This window comes from Melanerpes formicivorus, unplaced genomic scaffold (genome assembly GCF_026170545.1).
Source record: "Melanerpes formicivorus ecotype bairdi unplaced genomic scaffold, bMelFor1.0.p_v2 SCAF_22, whole genome shotgun sequence".
Classification (NCBI taxonomy): Eukaryota; Metazoa; Chordata; class Aves; order Piciformes; family Picidae; genus Melanerpes; species Melanerpes formicivorus.
The window spans coordinates 8,141,326-8,165,193 of record NW_027142374.1 but is presented as its reverse complement, the minus strand read 5'-3'; the positions used below and the strand labels follow the sequence as shown (position 1 = coordinate 8,165,193).

Genomic DNA, 23,868 nt, shown 5'->3' with positions numbered 1-23,868 from the left:
ATTTCAGCTGCTTCCTGAAAGCCTGTGGGAATGTCTTTGCTGTCCTGTTAGTCCCAGTAAAACACAGCCAAGCACACTGGGGAGTTATGTTATGTATTTATTAACACCAACTGTGTCTTTTTACTGGCACCCTGCAGATGCTGTCAAGCTCACTGGCCAGCCCTGGTCACTTGGTGCTCCTGACAAATCCCGCTCAGCCACAAGCCTCTCCCTGGGAGATGCAGCTCTCCAGGGCACAGCTGGGTTTCTGCCCTGTGGTGGCAGTTCACTGTAATTTCGTAATGACTGATCCGTATGCTTTCGATAAATGAGCTCAAAGGGGCCTGCACATATTTGCAGGGCAGCTGTTAGAAAAGCTCCAAGCTTTCAGCACCAGCACTCTCAAAATAGAAGAAATAATAAAGAAATCATGCCCTGGGCTGACAGTGGGAAGCATAGCTTATTAACTTCATGCCTAGAGTTCACTTAGATGAATCCACTGCAACAGGATTGCCATCCTGCTATCTCTTCTTTGGTATTTTGTTGCAGTGGATTTCACAGGTAAGGCTTTACTGGCCTGTAGGGATTTTGGTACGCATGGGACACTAGGAACCAGTGAGATCTGTGGAGGTTGGTGGGGACAGTCAGGTCCTGCTTGCACCATGTGCCTCGGAGCAGGCAGTGTTGTGAAGCCATTTGACACATTGCAATCCTCAGAGGTGACAGGGAGCCATGGTGTTTTCCTGGTGTGGTAGTCAGGGAATTTTTCCCTGCAGCAAGATCTTGTGGCATGAGATGCCCTGTCAGCATCTTCCCCTGCAAAGCTCAGGGACCCATCCAGGGCCCATTACCACAGCATCAGCATTTCTTTTGTGTAGAAGAGCCCCTTGAGACCCACCTGCTGGGACCCATGGGGAAACCAGGAGAGGGCACAGTTCTGCTCCCCTTCAGCCAGCAGCATCTTGTGCAGCAGTTCCTACTCACAAGAGCAGGAGGGGGATGCTCTGTCAGCTTGCCAGCGTCCTCAGAGGAAACCTCTAACCAAAATGTTTGTGAGCAGCACAGTTCTTGTTTCTTTACAGCTCTTACAAAATGACAGAGGACATGAGCGAAATGCCATTTCTTCATCCAAGCGTCTACCTCCTTCCTCCCTCCCTCCCCAAAATGCAGTGATGTTGTTACTAGTTTTACTTTCAGAATTTGTATTCATATCTTCCACAAGTTTTTTTAAGAACTTAGAACTCCCACGTTTTTGGTCACTATGGTTTTGACCCTTCATGCCCAAACAAACCCAGTAGCTTTACAAAGAATCTGCATGTTTATTAAATAGCAGTGACTCATTCTGTTGCAGATGTTTGTATATGTAAAGCACCATAAATATTATGGATTAGGATGTAGACCAGGCAATGGGAATGTGTGGAGGTTAGCAGGCAATATATGACTCTGGGACTTTTTATCCTATTTTGTAGTATGTGTCATTTTTTCTTCACAAATCACAGGTTTCTTTTTGTGAGAAACAGAAACAAAGGAAACCTCGCTGCTTCTACAGGACGTCATCTTAGATGCTTTATGACAAAGCTTTCATTACACTTACAGGGCAGGAAATTTTTTGGTTAGCATTTTTAGTCATTTAATGTATCTGTGTCACCTTGAAAAGAAGAAGGTATTTCCCCTTCCACTACACACCCATCGTATCTCCTCTTGAAGAAGACTCATGCTGACTTTCTTGAAACCAGATTCAGCTAGAGTCATACTGAAACTACCACAATCAGAAAGACAAATGACTCAATAAAGGATTCATGTCTTATTAGATGGAAATAGTGTTAGGCTATAGTCCGTCTGGAACTCATTGTGTGTCGGTCCTTTGCATTGGATGAGCCAGACCATTTCATAGAACCATAAAATGTTTTGGCTTGGAAGGGACCTTCCAAGGCCATCTAGTTCAATTCCCACTGCAGTAAGCAGGGATATCTTAGACTAGATCATGTGGTAGTCTCTGTTGAAAGCTGCTCTATATGGAAACACTGGTTATCTCAGAAGTCTTGCTCACAATAGCTGAGCCCTAACCTTCAGAAAACAGCTGTAGTGGGCATGAACAGGTACAAGAAATGAGATCTGATGCCTTTCCAGCATCCATGGGAATGAAGCTCAGCTTCCAGGGACCCAAGCAAAGGGAGAAAAGCTGCTGCAGAAAATTTCTCCTTCTATTTTCGCAATTAAACAGAATTACATGCCTGTGGAGTCAGAGGAAAGCCTTCAGGGAGGAGTATTCCTCTCTGAAATCAAATATTTATTGATTTTTCTTTCCCAGCCATAAACCATGAGTTTCAGCTGCTCACTGCTGAAGAAGTTTGTCTGAGTAGACAATAAGGGAAACCAAACAGTAAGGGAGACAAAATTAAACCAGTGGGTGATGGGCAATGAGCTCAACAGCTCCCAGAGTGCTGCATGGGGACACACTGGAAGGGACAAGCAGGCAGCCTCGTTAGGGAGAGATTTATTACTCAGAGCTGATGTGAGCTGCAGACTAACAGCCACAACTGAAACAGCAAAACCATAACTCCAGCTGGGGGACGGGCTGGGTGGTTTAAGAGGTCTTTTTCATCTCAGATTTCTGCAAGTGAGGTAATTGAGTGCTGTTACTGAGCAATGCAGGCTACTAAACAGAAGATGTGAGCCCTTCTGCAAAGGTCTTGCAGTCCAAGGAGTGCAATCTGAATGGGGCTGGCTCTTTTCTCTTGAGTGACATAGAGAGTTCCCACCAATGTCCTCAGCTCTTTGAACACGAGGATGCTTGTTGGGAGCACTGATTGAATCCTTCCCAATGCACATGTCTCTCTTGCAGGGACCACATTATGCAGTCCCAATGCCTCCTGCTTTGTGCAGACAGAGAAAACTTTCTTAACTTCTTAATGGGCTTAGACATCAGCTGGTTACAAACCTGTCTACATATGAATTTTAACTTCCTCTTCTAAGTAATTTATAGGAAATGCTATAAAGTTCCTCCTAATGTTTAAAAATTATTCCTCAAAAAGAAGACAGACTTTGAACACTGGTGCCTCAAGTGCAGGCACTCCTGCGTGACAATTACCCTGCAGCTCTGCTAGTTCTCTTGCCTCAAGGATACCTTGTGGCTCAAGGCAGCAGAGCCACAGCAAGAAGCAGGAGAAGTATTGTGTACATAGGTATTCCCAGCCCTCAGCCATCTGTGCCAGTTCTTTGGTGAGATTTGTTGCTTTCTCTTTCTAAGGGAATTTGAGGGATGAAAGCAATCCCAAATGTTCAAACCATTCACAGTCCTCCCCATCACTGAGTTCTCAAACTCTTCTGTGAGTATTAGACCTCTCCATGGCAGGCCTGGGAACGAGCATATGTCCTCTGCACAGAAGCATGGCTTCAAGGCCAACAGGCAGGCAAGGAATCAACACAGCCACACTTCCTTCTGCTTCCCACTACAATACCCTTTACTGCATTCTGTAAACTGAAGATTATCCTCAGGGGGGAGTTCTGAGCATTAATTTAGCTGGTGAAGAATTTCAAGTTTTTTGGCTATTCCATATTTTGTTATTAAACCCAGAAATTAAAACAAAACAAAACTCCACTGGACAAATTATATTTCAGGCCAATTTACCTTACTTAGTTTGTATGTGCTCTAATTAGCTATCTAGATCTCAGATACTGGATATTTTCATAGTATCATAGTATCATTCAGGGTTGGAAGGGACCACAAGGATCATCTAGTTCCAACCCCCCTGCCATGGGCAGGGACACCCCACACTAGACCAGGCTGGACAGAGCCTCATCCAGCCTGGTCTTAAACACCTCCAGGGATGGGGCCTCGACCACCTCCCTGGACAACCTATTCCAGGACTTCACCATTCTCATGGTGAAGAACTTCCTCCTCACATCCAGCCTGAATCTCCCCACCTCCAGCTTCATTCCATTCCCCCTAGTCCTATCACTACCTGAGATCCTGAGAAGTCCTTCCCCAGCCTTCCTGTAGGCCCCCTTCAGATAGTGGAAGGCCACAATTAGGTCACCTCGGAGCCTTCTCTTCTGCAGACTGAACAGCCCCAACTCCTTCAGTCTGTCCTCATAGGAGAGGTGCTCCACCCCTCTGCTCATCCTTGTGGCCCTTCTCTGGACACGTTCCAGCACCTCCACATCCCCCTTGTAATAGGAGCTCCAGAACTGGACACAGTACTCCAGGTGGGGTCTCACCAGGGCTGAGTAGAGGGGGAGGATCACCTCCCTCGACCTGCTGATATTTTGTACATAGAAATGAAAACATGGTCCTCAGACAGAAGGTAAGTGATTAAGGTCCTCAGCTAAATCTTTCCCACACAGGTACTCAGCTCCATTCTGGCCTTTTTTACCAAGTAGCTGTTGCTAGCTGCTGGTATTCAGCACATGATAGGTTTGCTTGTGTCTGGTTTTCTCGGACGTTGCTGCGGTGGAGTAAATGTTCACATGTAATACAGCCCTCTTTAACTTCACACCACTTATTCAGCAGAAGCAGAGATGTCAGATTGTGGAAGTAGCGATCACTTTCTTAGAAACCCTACTGAAATGAAAACAGAGCTATTCCTCTTCCCTTCAGAAGTGGCTCTGAGATTCCCAAAGTAAAAAATTCAGGAGCAAGAAGAAAACACTGATAGCTTGTGTTGCACAAAGCAATGTGCTGGCATCTGACCAATGCTGCTGCAAATTCTTTCTTCCTTTTGGCACCAAACTATTCTACTTACCAAGGACAGATGAAAATTGTTCTAGATTTATGTTGTCTCTTGGCTGATCTTTCTGATAAAGCCTTCTCTCTAATGTCAGCAAAGCTTTGCAGGACATGTAAACGTATTATCATTGTATCATTTCTTCATCAAGAAGCAACTAATTTCAAGAGGCCCCTGAATAAATGCAGTATTTCCTATAGAAGTGCATATTCTTTCCGTAGTGTGAATAGTTTATACTGAATCCCAGGAATCAGTTCCTATTTAAATATGTAGGTTACTCCATCTCTGCCATGGGAGCACAATCTTTCACCCTTAAATTGATCCAGATTCTCTTCTAAACTTGGCAGCATGTGCAGCTCCAGACTAAATCCTGTCAGATATATTTGGCTCTGCTGAGCTGCAATAAATCCCTCCCTGCCACAGTCCTGCCATCCCAGCGCTGCTGGCTCCTCAGATATCCCCACCAGCCTTGAGGCTTACAGCCCACGAGGAGGCAGGTATTGAAGCAGCACAAGCCTGCAGGTTGTTGGTACACACAGTGCTGTCTAGGACGGAGGGAGCAGGGGGTGGCTTCTTGCTGTACCACAGGGTTTTGGTACTGCACATCCTTCCCCAGCAAGGCGTCTGCAAGCTGTGGAGAGCCCACACTGGCCCCATGCTCAGCACTTTGTGTCATGGTGCTGGCTCAGGCACAGCTTCTGCTTTGGGTGACTGATGAGGAAAGGGAGGAAGGCACACACCATGTCCTGGTCTGTGGGTGAAGGTCATGCTGCAATGACAGAATACCAGGGATGGTAACAGGGGAAGGAGGAGGCAACCTCAGAACTGGTAAATGTACTGTAAGCATACAACTGTAAAACCCCACCATGCTCTGCAGTGGGACTGGAGAGGAATAGCCAGGGCATGACTGCCTGCCTTGCAGGGCAGGGGTTGGGAGGTGCCAGACAGATTCTGCACCTCTGCCCCAGGGCTGAGGGGCACCAGCTCCTGCTTCAGCAAAGTGGACTGCACAGTCCATGAGCTGCCTGGGTCCCTGTGAGCTAAAAGCTGCTGCCAACATCTTGTCTGGCCAAGGTCTGCCACAGCTGGACTCCCAGTGACTCCAGTGTGCAGCAACCCCTTCCCCTGGGGAAAGGAGACATGTAGCTCATTACAGGCAAATGCCAGGAAAATGAGGAGAGGATATTTTACTCTTGGAGACAAAACAGGTTATGCCGAAAGGTGCCAAAACGCCTGTTTTGCCTATGCCATGGAGCAGGGCAGGTCCTGTCTATTTGCAATGGCAATTTGTGTCCAGTTGCAGGCAAGTTGTGACTGTCTCAAAAACTTGGTGCATTGTACACTCAGCATTATAGGCTAAGCAAAAATGTTTTGCAAGTAAAGGTACATATCTGGTGAAGTTTCAGAATGGAAATGAGCCACTGGGGGGTAACAGTGATAAGTCTGCATGTGAGAGGTATCCAGAGAAGAGGTGCAAAAAGTGGTCTTTCAATTCCACCTATATAGGTAGCTATATCAATATCTGGTGCCTTTTTTCCTAGAGAGTTAAGGGAATAAAAAGGAGCCCAAAGATGAAAGGTGCAAGTGAACCCTGTGTATGTGTGTGTGTATGCAGTTTGACAGCGCAATGAAGCTGATGTTAGGACCAAACACCCAGGAGACATCTGTCCCCATCCCCTCCCACCCACCTTCCCTGTTCCTGGTGCTGGCTTGCCTGTGCTCAGGCAAGGCTAGGTGCTGGGGCAATGGACTGGCTGTCCTCCCCATTTCCCAGTGTGGAATGAGGCTGTTTCCTCTGACTTTGCTCCCCGAGACATCTCCCTTTGGCAGGAGGCAAGGGCCAGCCCTAGCTCAGAGCAGGAGGCAAAATCTCTGGGCAGTGCCAGCAAGCTGCCCATCTGCCAGGCTGCACCACCACCCTGGGTGGCTGCCATGCTGCTGTGGCGCTTGCACTGATTTCAAGGGATCTTGAGTGCTCAAACGTCTTTGAAGGTCTGAGCCTGTGAGTGCTGATTCACCCGTGCTGCTGACTCAGGCTCTGCATATTTAAAAGCTGCTGTCCCTCAGTGCCTCTCCTTCCCCTTGGGTCCAGGTCCACCGGCAGGTCAGCAGCATAGGCTCTGGTCCCTGCAGCTCACATCCAGACACCACCATGGGTTTCAGAGCACATTAATCTTTGGAGCAGCCAACGGCTGCAGTCAGGGGCTGTTAGTTTGTCCAAGCTTGCGGTACCACCAAAGGGCAGTTTCTCAGTCCCTCTCCACCCCCCACCTTCCTGCCTGTTTCCTACAGCTCGTGTGTTACTCCCACAAGGAAAAGCTTCTCTGTTGTCGGCCGGATGGGTGCCGGCTGACTGCACAGGCCCCACCGGGGAGGCAGCGAGGGTGGCCATGAGGGGGCTAAAGAGGGAAAGCCCACCCTTCCAAGAGCAGTGCAGATCTGGGAAGCCGGCTGGCATTTTTTTCCTCTCAGCTCTGTTTTCACGGCAACTCGGCTGACAGCCGGTGTTTTCTCACTCGGCCCTTAGCCCTGCTCTTCTCTCCCATCACATACTGCACCGCACAGGCACCTCTCCATCTCCAGCCACACAGCACCAGCCAGATGATAAGCCTGATCATATTGTGTGTCTGCAGGGAAACAGGTTATCAGGCAGCTTCTCGGACAGTACAAAACAAAAGCCAGCAGAACTACAGCCACTCACACCACTCCAAGACCAGCCTTCACCTCTGCATGGAGGGATCATCAGCTTCTCTGCAAAGCCCAGCAGCATATTTTTTTTTTCTCCTGGGCTGCCCATGTTGTGCTGAAACTACAGATCCCTTTAGCTTCATGCAAATTAAACCACTAAGGAAACGTGGACAGGTACTGGACCATGCAGGCTAACCACGAGTAGGTAGCCCTAAACTGGTCCCAGGGGATTGCAAGGGATTTCAGGGGGCAGAGATGTGGACTCGTTCTGAGATCATACATATGAGATACCTGCTGGGCTGTATTCCAGTGCTGAAGATTGTTAGCCAGGGCAGTGTTCATTAAAACATTTTTCCTTTGTTCTTGTTTCCTTTGAGGGGTATATAGTTTTTTACCCTGGCTCCCACAAAATCAGTCTTGCATGTGGTATCTCAGTAATCTGTTATCTCTAGCTACTTTTAGCAGAGACCAAATCACTTTCAAACCTCAACAGATCACGAGGGCAAGACTTAATTTTCTTTGTGCAATGCACTTTGCACCTCACCTCCGCTTCTTGATGCGACACCCCACCTCAAAAACCCCTCTTTTACAGCGGCTGTTACGTGCTTGTTCATCCTTGCAAGAACTCCCTCTATGATATTTCAGTCTCTGGTCCCCTGTCATGTATTGTTCTTGAAGAATCTTTGGGTTTCAAAATAGATTAAGGTACTGCCAGGATGAACAGACTTACTTCTAGATAACTTTTTGATTAATATCAACAGACTGTGAAAAGCTTGCTTCACTGCAAGGAAACCTCTTTTGAGAAGAAAGAAAAAACAATAAAATAAAATAAAGCATTTTCTTAACAACTGATTGCTATTCTTTTTTGTTGACTGTTTTAACAGTCACCATGCCTATGGGTACTTAGTGTCAGCAAAACCTGTAGTGCCTGTATTGATCCTCAGCTCTGTCAGTAAGGACTCTTGGATCTTAGTGGAAATATCCTGAGCTTTGTTATTTTGCTTTAAACCTGTCTTTAAACAGATTTGGATAGGGAGCTTGTTGTTGTTCAGATGTTTCTTTAACAATCTTTAACTCTAATGAGGGTAATTAAAATAGCCAGTAGCTGTATAGCTATTGCAGGTACCTGGGCAATGTGTGACCCCTGACACCTTTCCCAAATTTAGCATTCACGTTAGCTGTTCCCTGGTAGCCACCCAGGCCTTGCTGGTTTAGGCATAACTTTATCCAACACAGTTTTTGTGGACTTTGGTAAGGGGGATACTCCTAATACCGTATTTCAGCTTTTCTCTGTGAGACAGAGCTCAGGATGGATTTCTTCTGGCCTTCAATGTAAGTGTGTTGGTGACAGCTGTAATCAACAGTCGCTTATACTGTTGATGAACTAAAACAACTGCTGGAAAAAATAGCAAAATATGTTATTTTGTTACTAGAAACTTGCCTATAACTTTATAAAGTGATGCTATATCTTAGCCCTGCCAGGACTTCATTTAAACCTGTATGGGACCCATACCTTCAGTTAAAAGGCTCTAAAACACGTGTCTACCAGATTGGTTTGGGTTGACAGCCACTGGAAGCAGTGTGTGTGTAAATAGACATTCTTCTGTAAGGTTTGGAAGTTTCCTGTTTAATTTCTGAGCACTGCACTTCCTGAAGTGTTCTGGTCTTCCAGAAGTAACTGGCAGCATATTAACAGCTTTTTATTAGAACTGGAAACTATGGAAGGGTGACTGCACAGGTCATATGGGGGCCTTGTCTTTTCTGGGTATTTGTTGACAGTAACTCGTGTACTGCAACACAGAGTGCAGCTCTTGGTGTTTTCATCTCACAAAGAAAACTGTGGTATAATTTCTTCTAAGGGTGAGAGGGTGAAGTGAGATTGTCAGAACAATTTGATTGCACCGTGCTGGCAGGGTGAGGGTGAGAGGAGGGGAGAAGTCTTGCTCCCCTTAACCTCCACAGGGACAACCCTTTACATTTTTTCCTATCAAAATTCAAGCTGATAGCAAGCACTTCAAACCAAAGCCACAACATGGCCATCTTAGGAGAAAAACTATAAAACCTTAAGGAAAATATAGGGGTGTGGGCTGACTGATAAATTCTGTGGCTGGCACTAAAAGGGCCCTGTTTGTACCATTTGCAGGCATGGCGGAAGCGCTGGTTCGTGCTGCGCAGGGGCCGCATGAGCGGCAACCCAGATGTGCTGGAGTACTACCGGAACAACCACTCCAAAAAGCCTATTCGCATCATCGACCTCAACGAGTGCGAAGTGCTGAAGCACTCAGGACCCAACTTCATCAAGAAGGAGTTTCAGAACAACTTCGTCTTTATTGTGAGAACCACCTACCGCACCTTCTACCTGGTAGCCAAAACTGAGGAGGAGATGCAGGTCTGGGTGCACAACATCAGCCAGATCTGTAATTTTGGACATCTAGAAGATGGTACAGGTAGGATCATTCTCATGTTTGTCCTGGGAGTTGGGAGGATGGGCTTCTCCGCAGCAGGTGAGGGGACTCATGGACCTTGCTGGCTGGCTGAGCTGGGCAGGTGCTGTAGAACTCTATTTCCTATAGATCCACACAGCACTGAGATGCTGTTAAACCCTGATTTGAAAGTGATCTTACTTCTGTTGGATAGAAATAATAGCTGGCTGCTTGGTCTCCCTTTGATGAAGCAACTCCTGATAGAATAAACAGCAAGTCCTTAGTAAGAAAAGGTACATTTTGTGAGGGAAGCTGACTGACTTATCTTCTGGGGCCATTTATTTCATTACATGTTTCATATTCATTGGCTTCATGCAAGACACCTGTTCGAGGAAAGTGTCTGGCAAAACTTGACTTTTTCTCAGGCTCTGCTGGATGTGGAATGTGCACAGACCTGGCTGTATGTGTGCATACAAAAAATCAATGCAAAAATACTGAGCTGTCTTAGTCTACTAATGAGAAGAAAAATAAAGAAAAGGTGGAGGACAGGAGGACTTGAGAGATGCCCCTGCCACTGAAGCATAAAGTCAGCCTGTTTCACCAGGACCTGTGCCTGTATACCCAGTAGGGTGAAGTCTTGGAAATCCTCCAAGAAATAACCACTCCAAGATGGATGTAGTCAGTAATTAAAGTTGGGACCTGTATCATCATTAACTTACCTTTCAAATGAGACACTGGGGCTCAGATAACAGCAATCTGTCTTTCCCTTGACATTTCCAAGGGGCAGATACAGCAGCAATTTGAGAGCTTCGTAGGAAGCAAGTCAGAACGAAATCCTTTGCCTGATAAAAGGTAGTGCAAGAGCAGAAGGGAGTCGTGATGGAGGTCCCAAGGGCAGTAATATGTTTGGGGGTATCAGGGTGTGGCTAAGTAGATTATCTTGAGATGGTCAATGTGCTGCTGTGCTCAGACTGCTACTGGTGTCTGCAACAGCCTCATGGCTGTACAATTGTTGTCTAAATGAAAGAAAACAAAAGGCCGTGGTGAGATGCTTTATTTTAATCTACCTTTAATCTTCTCTTCAGTAGTTTATTCTGAGGGGGAGTGGGCATGGAGAGAGCACTGGAATGGTCCTTTTATAAGTCAGATGTCTACTCTCTTCTCATTCACTTTAGACATCACCAGGAAAATGCTGACATATTTTAATATGCCAGTACAAGCTTCCCATGTATGGAACTTGCAAACTAAAGCTGGTAGGTGCGAGGGATGGGAGTCAATAGCCCTTTGGAGTTTGGATGTAATTAGGGGTATTCAGTAACCACCTTCCTACTGATCTGCCCATGTTGGCACTGAGATGTTGGTCTTGCATTGGTTCTGCTGGTGAAGTATTCTTTTAATTTTACTGGTAATTCTGAAATGGAGGTACATTTTTCCATGCAAAGCAGAAAAGAGAAAAATAGTTTTCCTCTCTCAAATATTTATGCAGACTTCTGCTGGCATTGTGAGGATGTGCACAGGGAGATGTGATCTGTGCCAGAGGAGCTAAGGCAGCAGCTGTCCCCGGGATAGATGCAGTTATACTGGGAGATGTCTGTTCAGCATTGCTTGTGAGACTGACACCTGAGCAGTACTTAGTATTACACACTGGTATTTCTCTCCCAGCATAGAGGCTGATGGATGAGATGTGACAACTCTTGGTGTGGTAGTTGGCAAAGCTGACATCCCAGCTTTCTGCACCATTCAAGGCAGATATTATCCCCCAAGAGTTTCAGCAGCACAGAGCATTTGCCTTGGTTCAATATAAAGTCTGGCACCTGAACTTCATCATCATAGACCGCGTAAGCTAAGCTTCCAGACGTGCACTTAACTGTATCTGTGATGGCAAATGGTTCCTAAGATCTTCTATTTATCCTGCAACTCACACCAGTGAGGTCAGGTCTAGAGTGTATTTCAGTCAGGTTGCAGGGCATGTTCAAATCCTCTGATTTAAATCTCCACAGTTCCACAGGGTGCACATCACATTTCAAGAAGTTGCTTATTGCTTCAGCTTCTTGAAAGCACCTAAATGCCCCAAACGCCTGTGGACTTAAACAAATTACCCTTAAAAATTAACATAACAAGAGAAAAGCTCTATTAAATGCCATATGTTTTTTTAACTTGAATGCTACCACGTTGAAAAAAAATAATAGTCTCCAAATGAATCATCAAAAGAAAGACACATCAGTAGCAGGAGATTTTAATAAGCTGTTCTTTGTATTAAAATTAATCTCAAAGCCAATAAAATGTTAAGAAATCAATCACTCTTAATCTTCACATCTCTGAAACCTTGCTGTCATTTTAGGGCCTGAACCAAATCTGCTGCTTTCTCTGCTTAGCACACAGAAAGTCAGCCACAAGTGTGTGCAGTGACTCAGCTGTAAACACCATCCTATCATTCCCAGTCCCTTCCAGTAGCAAAGAAGCTGGACAAACAGCCAGGTTCTAGTCCTGAGAGGCCTCTGGTCACCCATGTGAGTAACCAGATGCAGACCAAAGTTAGCTAAGTGGCAGCTGGCCCTGCAAGGACAGCTTTTGAGTCAACAACAGAGAGGATGGCTGAGAGATGGAGGCAAAATGCAAGCAGATGTCAGGAAGCACCTGGTAGGGTGGCTGTGGGAAAGGACTTGCCAGCAGCAATCATGATGCTGCAGCTCTCGGCTGCCACAAGAAACTGTGTTGCTGTCTGTGCAGAAAATGTCAGGGGAGCTGGCACCTTCAGGGGAGTCAGCTGGAGTAGAGAGCAAGAAGCCTCTCTCCCTCTTCTCCTACCCTTTTGATGTAAATTCTTGCTTCCAGTTCTGTTGAAGGCTCCCATTAGACCAGGTTTTCCCCAACACCATGTGGACCCTTGGACATGTTGGGGACTGAGAGGACATTCAAACCAAGTAGCTGGGGAGGGGATGAATGAGGTGGCTACAGGACACCATGGGCACACTCAATCCCATATGCAAGCCAAAACAATGTAATATAGCAGCTGCTCATTGGAGAAACTGCTGTGAAAGTTGTTTAGCCTTTTTCATTAGGAAGCCTTAATTCTAAAGATTGTGGCTGTGCATCAAATGCTCCCCAGGCTGTGCCTTGGCAGGCAGCTTCTCAGCCTTGGGTTTTCCCTCCACTTCTTTCACAGGATGCCGGCATTGTTCCACATCTCATGTAAATGCTTTGCTCCTTCTGGGTGAAGCTCTTGCCTGAAGGTCAGTGCTGGTCTCCATTACTCCCCTGTTGCTCTGCTTTCTCTCATAGCACCCAAGGCCACAGTGGAGCCCAACGTCCCTGGGGAAGCCCCCTCACTCATGCCCTTCCTGCACCCTGGACCAGGATGTTGGCAGGGTCACCCTAAGTGGGAGGTTAGCTTTGAGCCTCTCTTGGATGCTGGCAGTTGGATTACATCACTACTACTCATCCACCTCTCCTTCACCACTGGTTGCTCTGTTGTGCACACCAATCCTTGCCCTCTGCTGGGACCTTCTCCCTTTCTGCCTCCTCCTCTGGTGGCTTCTTTGCTCCTTAGATGTCTCTGCCTTTAATTTTTTTTCTTTCCCTTTTGCTAATATGCACAGATCCTGCCCCTTGTGGCACGAGGATGCTTTGATGCCCCAGGACCTTCCTGCAGCCACAATAGGGAGCAGCTCTGCCAGCATGTTGTGAGCAAGGGGATCCAGGATATTTGCACTGAGGGGCTACCTGGAGGGACTGTGCTCTCCTTGCACAGATGTTTTCTCCTGTCTTCACTTCATTTCCCCACTCTATTCCCATACAAAGTGGGGCAGGCAGCATCCCAGAAGGCTTGCTTACAACAGCACTTGGCCCTCACATAGGGGTTCAGGGAAGGTATGACAGCTCCTCCTAGCCCATGCTGCAGGACAGGCACTCAGGATACTCCTTCCACACTCAGCTCTCAGCAGGAGGAAATCCCTTCTTGGCTGCACCGACTCAAGGCTGCTTCTTAGTGTCAGCCTCTGGCCCCTGGCCAGGAAGGGTGGGTGGCATTTCTAACTTCTCAGTGCAGCCATGCAGCCTGGTGGTGGGTTGCTGTGAGCAGGACCTTCTAGTTTCACTATGTCTCTGGACTGCTGCTACACCATAACAATTTCTGGGGAGTGGGCTAGGGTCTGTAGTAGGAGGGAGAAGCCCTGTTTCTCCAGGGAGTGGGGAAAGTCACTGCAGAAGACACAAAGCATCCTCAGATCAGCAGATGTGACTTTCCCCATATCTTTTGTGCTAGTACCCCTCAAAGCACTTATTTTGGCTGCCAAAGCCTCCCACTGTCTCTGACAAAGGGAAGGACAGGCACCAAACCTTTTCTCTGCCTTCTCACTGCTGCAAGTGGCCATGCATAATTTATTCCACCCAGCTGCTGTTGCAGTACAACTTTAATGCACACCACTTCAGTTGTCTCTGCTGGCACGGACAGGGACGGTCTGTTAGGAGCTGTCTACAGGTCCCTGAGCCCCTGAAGGTTAGAAGAGGGCAGGTCTGCTGTGCCTCATCCCTCCCTCCTGCTCACAATGGTTGCCATGTGGTCTGCAGCTCGCAGCCTTTCCTGATGGGATAATCCATGGCTAAACCTTGTGAGTACCAGATGGAGTTCAGGCCTGTTCATTCTCTGTGTTAATAATCCAGAATGTCATTAATTTCTCTCTTATGCATTGTGGCAGCTTTTAGTTGATTTATTTTTTTTACCATGTGGTCAGATGGTGATGTGAACAGGCTTTTCTGTGATCCCTATGGAGTTAGCCCAGTGCATATTTGATCATCTTCAGCTTGCAAGACAGCTTTCCAAGTCCAAGATCCAAAAGCAGAGTTACTGTCTGGGCCAGCACAATGAGAAAGAGAAAAGTTATTTTTCAGATGGGAAGGCTGCAGCCCTCAGCTCTGCTTCACAAATGTGAAAACCCATAAAAGCCCTTCCTACCAGATGCTCACTGCTGAAATCCCACTGCTATAAGCACCTGCCCAACATTAAGCAAATGCTTTGCTTATGCTCAGACTTAAGCATGTGCTTATGTGCTTTGCTGCCCTGGGCTCCATCACTGCCCCAGAGCTTCAGAGCTAACAGGAAGAACCAACAGTGAGTCAATACTGGTAGACGGGAGGGAAAGAGGCAGCTGCCTCACCAGCTTAAAGGGATGAGGTGCAGGGAGAGACCATCATCTAGTTTGCTTCTGACTGAGATCAGAAAGGTGATGGGGTGTGGAAGATTGGGTCACTAGAAGGTTTTGTTTGTGTTCAGTGAGGCTGCTGTCTAACCACTCAAGTTTGGCAGCCTTCTCCATCCCACCTAACCTGACTGCATATATACCTAGCACATCCAAGGCTGAGAAATTACTGCAACAACCCAGTCAAGTGCCAAGGCTTGTTGCTATGTGCAGCTGAGGACTAGTTAGACTCTCAGGACCTCAATGCACAATGCAGGATCTGGCCTGCAGCATACATGCACATAGTCAGGGCTAGTTCCCAGCGTTTCAAGCAAGTTCTGGTTCTCATCCTTAAAGAAGCCTTCCATCTTGCTACACTTTGAAGGCATGTTTATGCTTGGTTTGGTTTTATCAGCAGTAGCTGGTTTCTTGTGTTTGCTTTTGCTGCAGGGTTTCTCATTTTGAAGAAGGGTTTTGCAGTTTTGGCTCTGGTGGTGTCTGTGCTTCAGCCAGAGAGATGGGTACCCACTGCTGAGCCCCACAAGTGCTGGGAACAGCTGGGGCACCCAGCAACCACTGCCTGGTCCCCACACAGCCCTGGTGACAGAACTGCCACACAGCAACTTGAAGCTTCATTAGAAAAATCATCTTTTTTAACTGAGGGGTTGTGCTCCTGGTGCTGCTGTCTGAGCTTGCTGCTAGGTGCAGGTGTGTTTGCTGCTCTGCAAAGACTACTCAGACCCTTCCCATTCCACAACTCCCCTTGACAGAAGGTCCAGCTTGCACTACGGAGTCAATTTTTGAGTCAAAATGCCTCAAAAGCAGGACTAGAGGTTGTACTTAGCCTTAACTCTGTGTGGCTCAATCATCACTCCTTCATCCCTCCTGCTTACATGTGCCAGGTCTCTAGCAGGGATGGAAGCTGGGAGAGCAACAGAGCCAGACTTGTGTCTACTGGCAGTGCTGGGGCCAGATAGTTACAAGTGCCATGGCCATATGCTAACAATGAAGAGTGGCTTTAGTGGTTAAGGTGAACATAGAGCTGAGCAAGTGGCCAGCCCTGCTGCCTGCAGCCCTAGCCTGCTCTTCTCCCCATTCTGTGTGCCAAAAGGGACTGGAGTGTTATGCCTAGGGGAGGAGGGGCCAGGGAAGGTGTCACTGAGCCTCTGTGCCTTGTGGCCTCCAGCATCCCTTTTCTCAGCAGAGTCAACATGCTTCTAGCTGGGCAATAACAACTCTCATGGCTTTGATGTCCAGCCCAGAGTCCAGCATAAGGAGTATGTAGAGAAAGCCAGAGGTTCAACAAACCTGGCTATTCCATGAGCAGCAAAGCTCAGTTTTGTCCACTGAGATCTAGAAAGTGGGAAGAAATCAATCCCTTTGCTTGTCACCATTAATTTGAAGTGTTGGAGATTAATAATTAATTATTTGCCTCAGGTCCTAAAAAATACTTGCTAAAACAGGCAGCTCTGCCTCAGTACTTTCCTCAGGAGAAGCTGTCTTCATTCCTGCATGCAGGAGGGAGGCTACAGCCCTGCAGGAGTTGGGGACCCCAGAGCAAAGGGAGTCTGCACCTCTGTAGCCCTTCAGTTTGGCTGCTGGCTTACCCAGCCTGGGCAGGGGGAGCAGATGCAAAATCAGGCTCTCCTCTCCCCAGAATCCCACTGCTGCTCTGGGGTAAAACATCCCTTGTGCAAAAACAAGATATTGATGGCCAGGAGAGGAAGTGAGCTATGGTGACTCAAAGCTGTGCTTCAGCCAGGGCCATACTTTCCTTTTGCAGGTTCAGTAGAGAGCCTGTCCCACACGACCTCATCCCCGCAGCCGTCGCCAGCCGCCTCCACCCACGCCTCGCACATCGCCGATCCATCCTTCTCTGTAGACCATGCTGCTGCTGATGCCTCTGCTGCAGAGGAGACCCCCAGCGAGTCGGAGTCAGTCTTTCTCCCCGACTACCTCTTCCTCTCCAACTGTGAGTCGGGCAAGCTCAGCCACAACAGGTATGTTTGGGGTCTGTCAGATGGATTGGGCCGGAGCCACCCTCCGCCTGCCTAGTGATGCCCTGGGAAGCTGGGGCAAATTGGTCCTTGAGCCCTGCCACTCAGGGTAGCATTCTGAGCACACCAGGGGACCATCAGCCTAATCCAATTTACAGGGGGCTTTTCATAGCACAGATTAGCAGTTGATCATCATATGTTAGTCCTGTCCCTTTCCATGGTGGGGACCACACATATGGTCTCCCTCCAGCCACTGTTTCTGCCTGTTGCTGCCCAAGGTGCTCTAAAAAGTGCCCCATCCCACAGCCCAGCTTAGTGGGGAGCTCCCACAGCAATAGGGAAGGAACAGATTTTGTCCTGAACTGTGGGGCTGTTTATTTTCTTTGTGTGCACTTGCTCAGTTGCAATCAGGAGAAAAGGAAAGCACAATTCTTGACCTCTGTCTCTGTGCAGGTGTGACAGCTGGTCGAATTCAGACAGATCTCTGGAGCAAACCTCTTCGGATGATGTTTTTGTCGACTCCTTGCAGTCCCAGCCCTCCTTGTACCTTGTACAGCCATCCAGCACTGGCACTGTGCACCAGGACGGGGCCCCACTGGCAAATCCTAATTCTGTGTCCAGGAATGTAGACATTAGCGGGCCACCCAGTGACTTTTCCTCCTCTTCTCCAGTGCTGGGGACACCACTGACACCAACCTTACAGATTGACAAAAGCCAAAATGCACTGCCCTATGGTGTAACCCAGCTGGATGTCCTGTCCAACACACCCCCACCACGGCCACCCAAGCCAACCCACTTCTCAGACAGAAGAGGTGATGAGGTGGGTGGTGGCACCTTCCAGAACGGGCATGCGATCTGCCGGGCTCAGGTTGCTCTGGTGCCCAGGAGGATCTCCTTGTCCAGCTTAGACAATGTGAGGAACTGGAAAGGTGAGTGCACTTCCAAAGCAAGACTGGTATGAGGGAATGGGCTGCCCGTGAGCACAGTGGCTGCCCACCTCCAGTTGTGCCTCCCTGTCCTTCCCCCTGCAAACTCACACACTGCTCAGAGCAACTTGAAATACTTGTTTCAAATGAGTTAACAACCAGGATTCAGACCTGTTACCCAGACTCAGCTCCTGCTCTGTAAAAGCCCCTCAGTGTGTACACATGGGCAGCTCTTTGGCTGTGCCTCTTCAGGGTGTTTCATGACTTGCTAATTTAACATGCCTTCTCCCTCTCCAAAGCAAAAAGTAGTAGAAAAAAAATGAAGAGTCAGCCACTGAATCAGGCAGTGCCACACTCTCTATTTATGCAGGTCAAAATGTGGACTTACACATGGGAAATGCCTCTGTAGCTGTGCTGCTTTGCTACATCCAGTCCTTTTCCTAACAACAGCTGGTCTCTTCACAGCTTACATTAATGGATGGGAAGCCAGGGAGACACTGGGGATGGGATATAATCCTGGTTCAACTGGGGACTCTGTGTCCTTGAGCAAATCCTGCTCTGTCCTTGCACTTCAGTCAGGGAAGCCTGAAAACCCACTGCAGAGAGAGGTTCTGCTGCACAGCAAGTTCTGCTGTAAACTGAGGTGACTTTTCCACTTCTTGAAACACCATCCTTGCAAACAGGAATAGCAGTCAAAAGCCCAGAACATCAAGGTATCAAAGACCAGGATACTCAGTATGAGAAAGTTTCATTTCATGAAGCCATAGAACAGAGGGAGGCAGCTGGAAATCACCAAGGATTTTGCAGTAGTGTCATTTTTGTTCAGGAGAAAATGTAAGGGGTTTGGGAAACATGTCCTTTAGACCCCTGTAGTTTGAATGAACAACCAGTGTTTGGGGCCATTAGACCTTGCTCTGAAAGCTCAGAAGCTAAAGCAAGAAGACCTCTGTTCAGATTGTTTATCAGTGTACAAACAATTCTTGGAAGGCTCCTAAAGAACACCCATCAGTGGAATTGGTTGTCTTAATTATCAGGTACATTCGGGTACTCTCTGAAAGGTGCAGCTCTTGCTTCTGTATGTGTGCCACTCCAGCACCACCAGTGCACTTCAGATAGTGTTCCTCCAACCTAATTCATGCCAAAATGTTTTTTGAGAGGATTAAGTGGCCAAATGTCATGTTCTGCTGCTGTGCTGCAAGGTTATCTCTGCCTGACAGGGGGCAGCAATGAATTAATAAGTGCTGCTATTTTTTCTTACCCTAAGTGCAGCTGAAACTATTTGAAAGGTTAAATTCTGAATTAAAATGTGTTTAACAAAAAAGATCAGGAAAAGAAGCAGGGGGAAAGCAGCTGTTCCTCACCAGCTCCCAGAATGAGCCCACTCAAGTTATTTACTTCATTTTTTTTTTTGTTCTTGGCAACCTGTAAAAGCTGAACAGATGTAATTAACCCAGTGCAAAGGCAGGGTATGCTGATTGCAGTGCCAGGAAGGGGAACAAGCTGTACGCATGTAAGGCACCTGTACCCTGGCAACTGCCAGAGCTTGTGCCTGAATGTCCTGATGCCAAATAAATAAATGTAGCTGTCCCAGGTCAGTGACTGCATCAATCTGAACACATATCTACACTTAATACTATTGCTTTATTCTTGTTTAGCACTTTAACCTTTCATGCCGATACCACCATGAAGACCCCCGTCTGCAGTGCGGTACTGCACTGTCTCCACCATTAAGTGCAGGGACTGGATTAACAAGGTTGAACAGCTTTAAGGCATTCCCATACAAAAGCCATTTTCTTGCCAGGAAATAATTTTCCAGAAAATGCTGGTAACTGTAAGCATCTCCCACTGCTGATCTTCTGTCCACTGAATGCTGGATTTCAGGTTTCTTGCTTTTTGCTTCAAAAATAAAGTTGACCTGCACTAAGACAAAGGTGAGCCTGCACAAGGGGATGCTGACTGTTTGTTCCACATCAGCTTGAATCACTTGTACCATATTAACATTTTTGGTCTCTCCTACCATTAAGCTCCCCCATGCACCCTCTGCTTTCCTGCACCTTACATGAGACTCCTAAATAGCTTTCTGAACAACAGTAAATTAACATTCCCTACAGTTCCTTTTCCTATAATTTCCCCAATTTCACAGATGGGAAATCAGAGGAGGACTAGAGCAAGAGCAGGGTTTGTATTTTCACTTGGTTGCTTACTCTCCACACCAGCTTTCTTCCAGCTGCTTGTGTTAGAGGAAGCATGTTACAGTTGGATTACACATGAGCATGTTCCTTAGTTTCATCACACTTAAAATAGATACTTAAAATAGTTTTTGAAATGCTATTGAGTTGGTTTTGGTCTTGTCATTCAATTTCCTCCTTTAGGATAAATACAAGGAGTTATGGAACCTTTATAAGCCTCTAATTATTTTAGAGCCGTATGTTTTCCTCCAGAGTTGGTTGTACTCCCTTATCACATTTTTAATCTTTTTTTTTTTCTTGCAGCAGACATAGAAGGCAGTTCCTTAAGAAGTCGAGATAAGAGGCTTAGCTTGAATTTGGTAAGTACTCTGCCTGCACAAATTTAAAACACTGGCACACAACAAACTTCAGAAAGTGCATCATTATGCATCCTGATGTTCAATCATTCCTCTCCTGTGTTCATCAAGAAGAATTAAAAAATGGAAGAAGCACTTGACTTTGGGCAGCTTCTGTGGGCAACTTCATGCCCTCAGGAAGCCTTTTGAGAGAGGAGGGAGGGGGAGACCACAACACTGAGCACTCTGTAAAGCAGGGTCTGTTGTGTGAAAAAGAATACCAGTAGCCTTGAGGATTAAACTGTTGACCAAAAGCACTTGAGACAACTGCTTATGTCTTGAGAAAGGGTCTGAGAAAAGCCTATTGCTTCATGATTCTGAGGAATAACCCTTTTTTAGACCATAGAAAAGTCTCTGCTCCCAAAGTGCCTGTGATTCAGGGCTCTGTCAATCCAAAGCTTTCTGACTCAGCCGTTGACAGACAGGGTTATATGTTGGTACCATCACACATCACCAGTCTTCTGTCTGGTGCTGGATACTTTCTTTTGTGGGGGAGAGACATTGCTGCTTGTATTTAAGCTCTGGTGCCTGGCAGCTTATGTTTTCTCCCCTAATGAAAGCTTGCAAGTTTTGCAGTCAGTGTCTCTCACCATTCAGCCAACAGTGACCTGCATTGAAATGAATTTCTGGTGTTAATCTGCAGTAATCAGAAGCAACTTGTAGGTCTGCTCTCTTGGCTTCCACATTTGCCAACATCTCGTTCATCAGATGTTTTCCTTTCAGATTGTTTGTGTGTGTATGAAGGAGCCTCCTTCCTCTTATAGGTCAGAATTGCTGCTGGGAGAGGCAAGTGCAGCCTTGGAGGATTTAACCTACTTAAGGCACTGATAATTTTGGTCCTAGTTTCTGGCAGTGACTTGCAAAGTTCAGAAGTGGACTTCTCCAAATCAGGAGTGTGCCACTGAACTCATGCATTTGTCTTGCGTCTTTCCAGCTTGTGCCTCTCAGAAAGGTCATGTCAGGACTCTCCTGGCCTGGGGCTTGGCTTGGATCTGTTGCCAGCTCATGGCACCTCCTGAATTACAGGTGGTTAGCTATTCATTTATTGACCTGTTTCTCTCTATTTCCCTCCTTTGCTTCTGAAGCCCTGTCGGTTCTCCCCACTCTACTCGACTGCTTCGGACAGCACAGAGGACAGCTATGTGCTCATGCGCCCCAGCAACTCTCCCTCTGCGCCTGGCTCTGACTGTTCACCTGATGGCTACATCCCCATGAGCCCTGGCTCGGCCACATTTACATTCTCTGTTGGCAGCACTGAAAAGCTCACCAGCCCCTTACCTGAGCTGCCCTCAGACTTGGAGCCCCCTCCAGTGAACCGAGACCTCAAGCCTCGTAGGAAACGTAAGTTCAGACCTCAGATGCAATTGCCAGCTGGGGCTCCTGATAGTGGGGATGCAGGTGACCTCCTTTGATAGTGTCCTTGGCACATTTTAAAGTGCTTCATGTTCTAGAAGAGGGATTGAATTGCTGTGTAAGTGGCTTATAGTACTATAGGGGTTGTTTGTGAGCAGAGGAAGAGCATCCACATCTACTCTTGCAGTCAAAGACCAAGTGTCTGCATTAGGCAGATCCACTCTGACTGTAAATGACCAAATGGACATAGCCTTGGAGAGAGCAGACTAAATCCTGCAGCTCTGAAGTACGTGTACTGCTACCTCACCAGTTCCCTGCCCTTCCAGGAACAGGACATCCAAACACTCAAATACTCAAACTTTACGTGTGGGCTGTTGGTTAGACCTGTGTTGGGTAGGTGTAGCTATCTCAGTTTAATTAGGAATTTCCTGCAGATGCTTTTTACTGATGGTAATTTTCTACTCCTGCTTTTCATGGCATCTCCAACATCTGAGTTGCACTTCCAGAGTATATACTGGGGATAACGTTCAGCTTTTCTGTGGAGAAATAAAATGGCCTATATAAAAAGTCTTTGGGTTGCAGGACCACAGGGCTACTCAGAAACTAGTTCAGGAAATGCTGAACCGGTGGGTCCCTTCTTAGAGGGTTTTGAGAATGGAATGGAAACATGGACTGGTGGGAGGAATGATCTTGATCTCAGTGGGTAGGACTCTTTTGTTTAGAAGAGAGCCCCAGATCTGATTTCACCTGTAGGCTGAACTGGCCTCTCCTCTAGGAGGCAGCATATGCAGAGCAGATTTGAGGAAAGCATATGGATCTTATGTGGCATTTGCTCTGCTTATGCCCATTGAATTTCTTCTGTTATTTTAGGATAAATGAGGGATTTTGCTTTCCAGCCCTAACTGAAGTGGTCATTTGTACTGATTTCTGTCTTGGTTATATCAGTTATGTTCTGTGAAATACTCTGCTAGTTTCCTGATGTTAATATAAAACTCAATTTTTCTAAACAAGATGTACCTTTCATTAGCTCTGCTACTGGAAATCTAGTTTCCTTTTGTTTTCACTTGCAGCACGGCCACCTCCTCTGGATCTGAGGAACCTCTCCACAATCCGGGAGCATGCCACCATGACCAGGATGTGGACTGTGCCTTAGTAAGTCATCAAGAAGCCTGCCATTGAAATCTTTTAAGCTTCAATCTTGTGGAATGGAGTTAAAAGTAACTTATCACATCCCACAACAAACAGTTTCCTGGCAAAGTCCACAAACAAATATGTCAGGGCTCCTTCCAGCATCCCTGAGGCTTTTATTGCCTCTAGAAAGCAAGGCTCCTTTCATGACAAGCAGTTCTAGTGCGTTCAGCATCATGTTGTGATGCTCAGTCTGTTTTGAAGGTCTGGTCTGCAATGGTGTAGCTGCTTCAATGGCTAAAAGCTTTGCATGCCTTAATTGCTATTTTTTTTTCAAAGTGATACAGGCATTTTTGTTCCTGGAAATTGATACAGCAAAGGAAAAACAGATAAAGATCTACCTGACTTGTATCCTGGGTGTAGACTTCTGCTCTGCCACACAATAATTCAAACTTGATCAGTTGGAGTGACCTTTTTTCACCAAAAATTAGTTATTGGGTAAAACAAATGCTTTTGGTCCCAAAGCCCAGGTAGTATGAACAGATAATACTGTTGGGCTCCAAAGGCAGTGAAAGACTCAAGGAATTCATGAGCAGGGGAGGACTGCAGCCTGCTGGCTGGAGGGATCTTGGTGCTATGGGGAAAGGCTGACAGGAGAGCCATCTGTGTGCCTGCAAAAAGCCAGGAATTCCCACAAAGCTCCAGAAAATGTGGGGTTTCATTAGTGTGAGTACCAAACAGGTACCAAACACTCCTTCACATCAGGCAGTCATTTGAAGGGCAAAAGGGACATGTGATGGGAAGTTCCTTGATTGCAGACCCCTCTCTCAGCCACACAGTCCAAAGTCTGTTAAGCCCTTTGGCACTGCCTGCCACGTGCTGCCTG

General features: G+C 46.9%; 1 protein-coding gene across 2 annotated transcripts in view; it reads left to right on the top strand.

Annotated features, from left to right (window-relative positions):
• GAB3 (GRB2 associated binding protein 3) overlaps window positions 1–23,868 on the top strand; it is a 68,476-nt gene that overhangs the window by 36,759 nt on the left and 7,849 nt on the right. The window contains exons 2-7 of one of the 2 annotated variants that reach the window (XM_068152074.1): window positions 9,538–9,841; window positions 16,778–16,994; window positions 17,445–17,920; window positions 20,413–20,465; window positions 21,587–21,842; window positions 22,925–23,006. In XM_068152074.1, coding sequence (XP_068008175.1) covers window positions 9,538–9,841; window positions 16,778–16,994; window positions 17,445–17,920; window positions 20,413–20,465; window positions 21,587–21,842; window positions 22,925–23,006 — 1,388 coding nt within the window. Of the gene's footprint in view, window positions 1–9,537; window positions 9,842–16,777; window positions 16,995–17,444; window positions 17,921–20,409; window positions 20,466–21,586; window positions 21,843–22,924; window positions 23,007–23,868 lie in introns of both variants that reach the window. The other variant, XM_068152075.1, reaches the window with a different exon arrangement.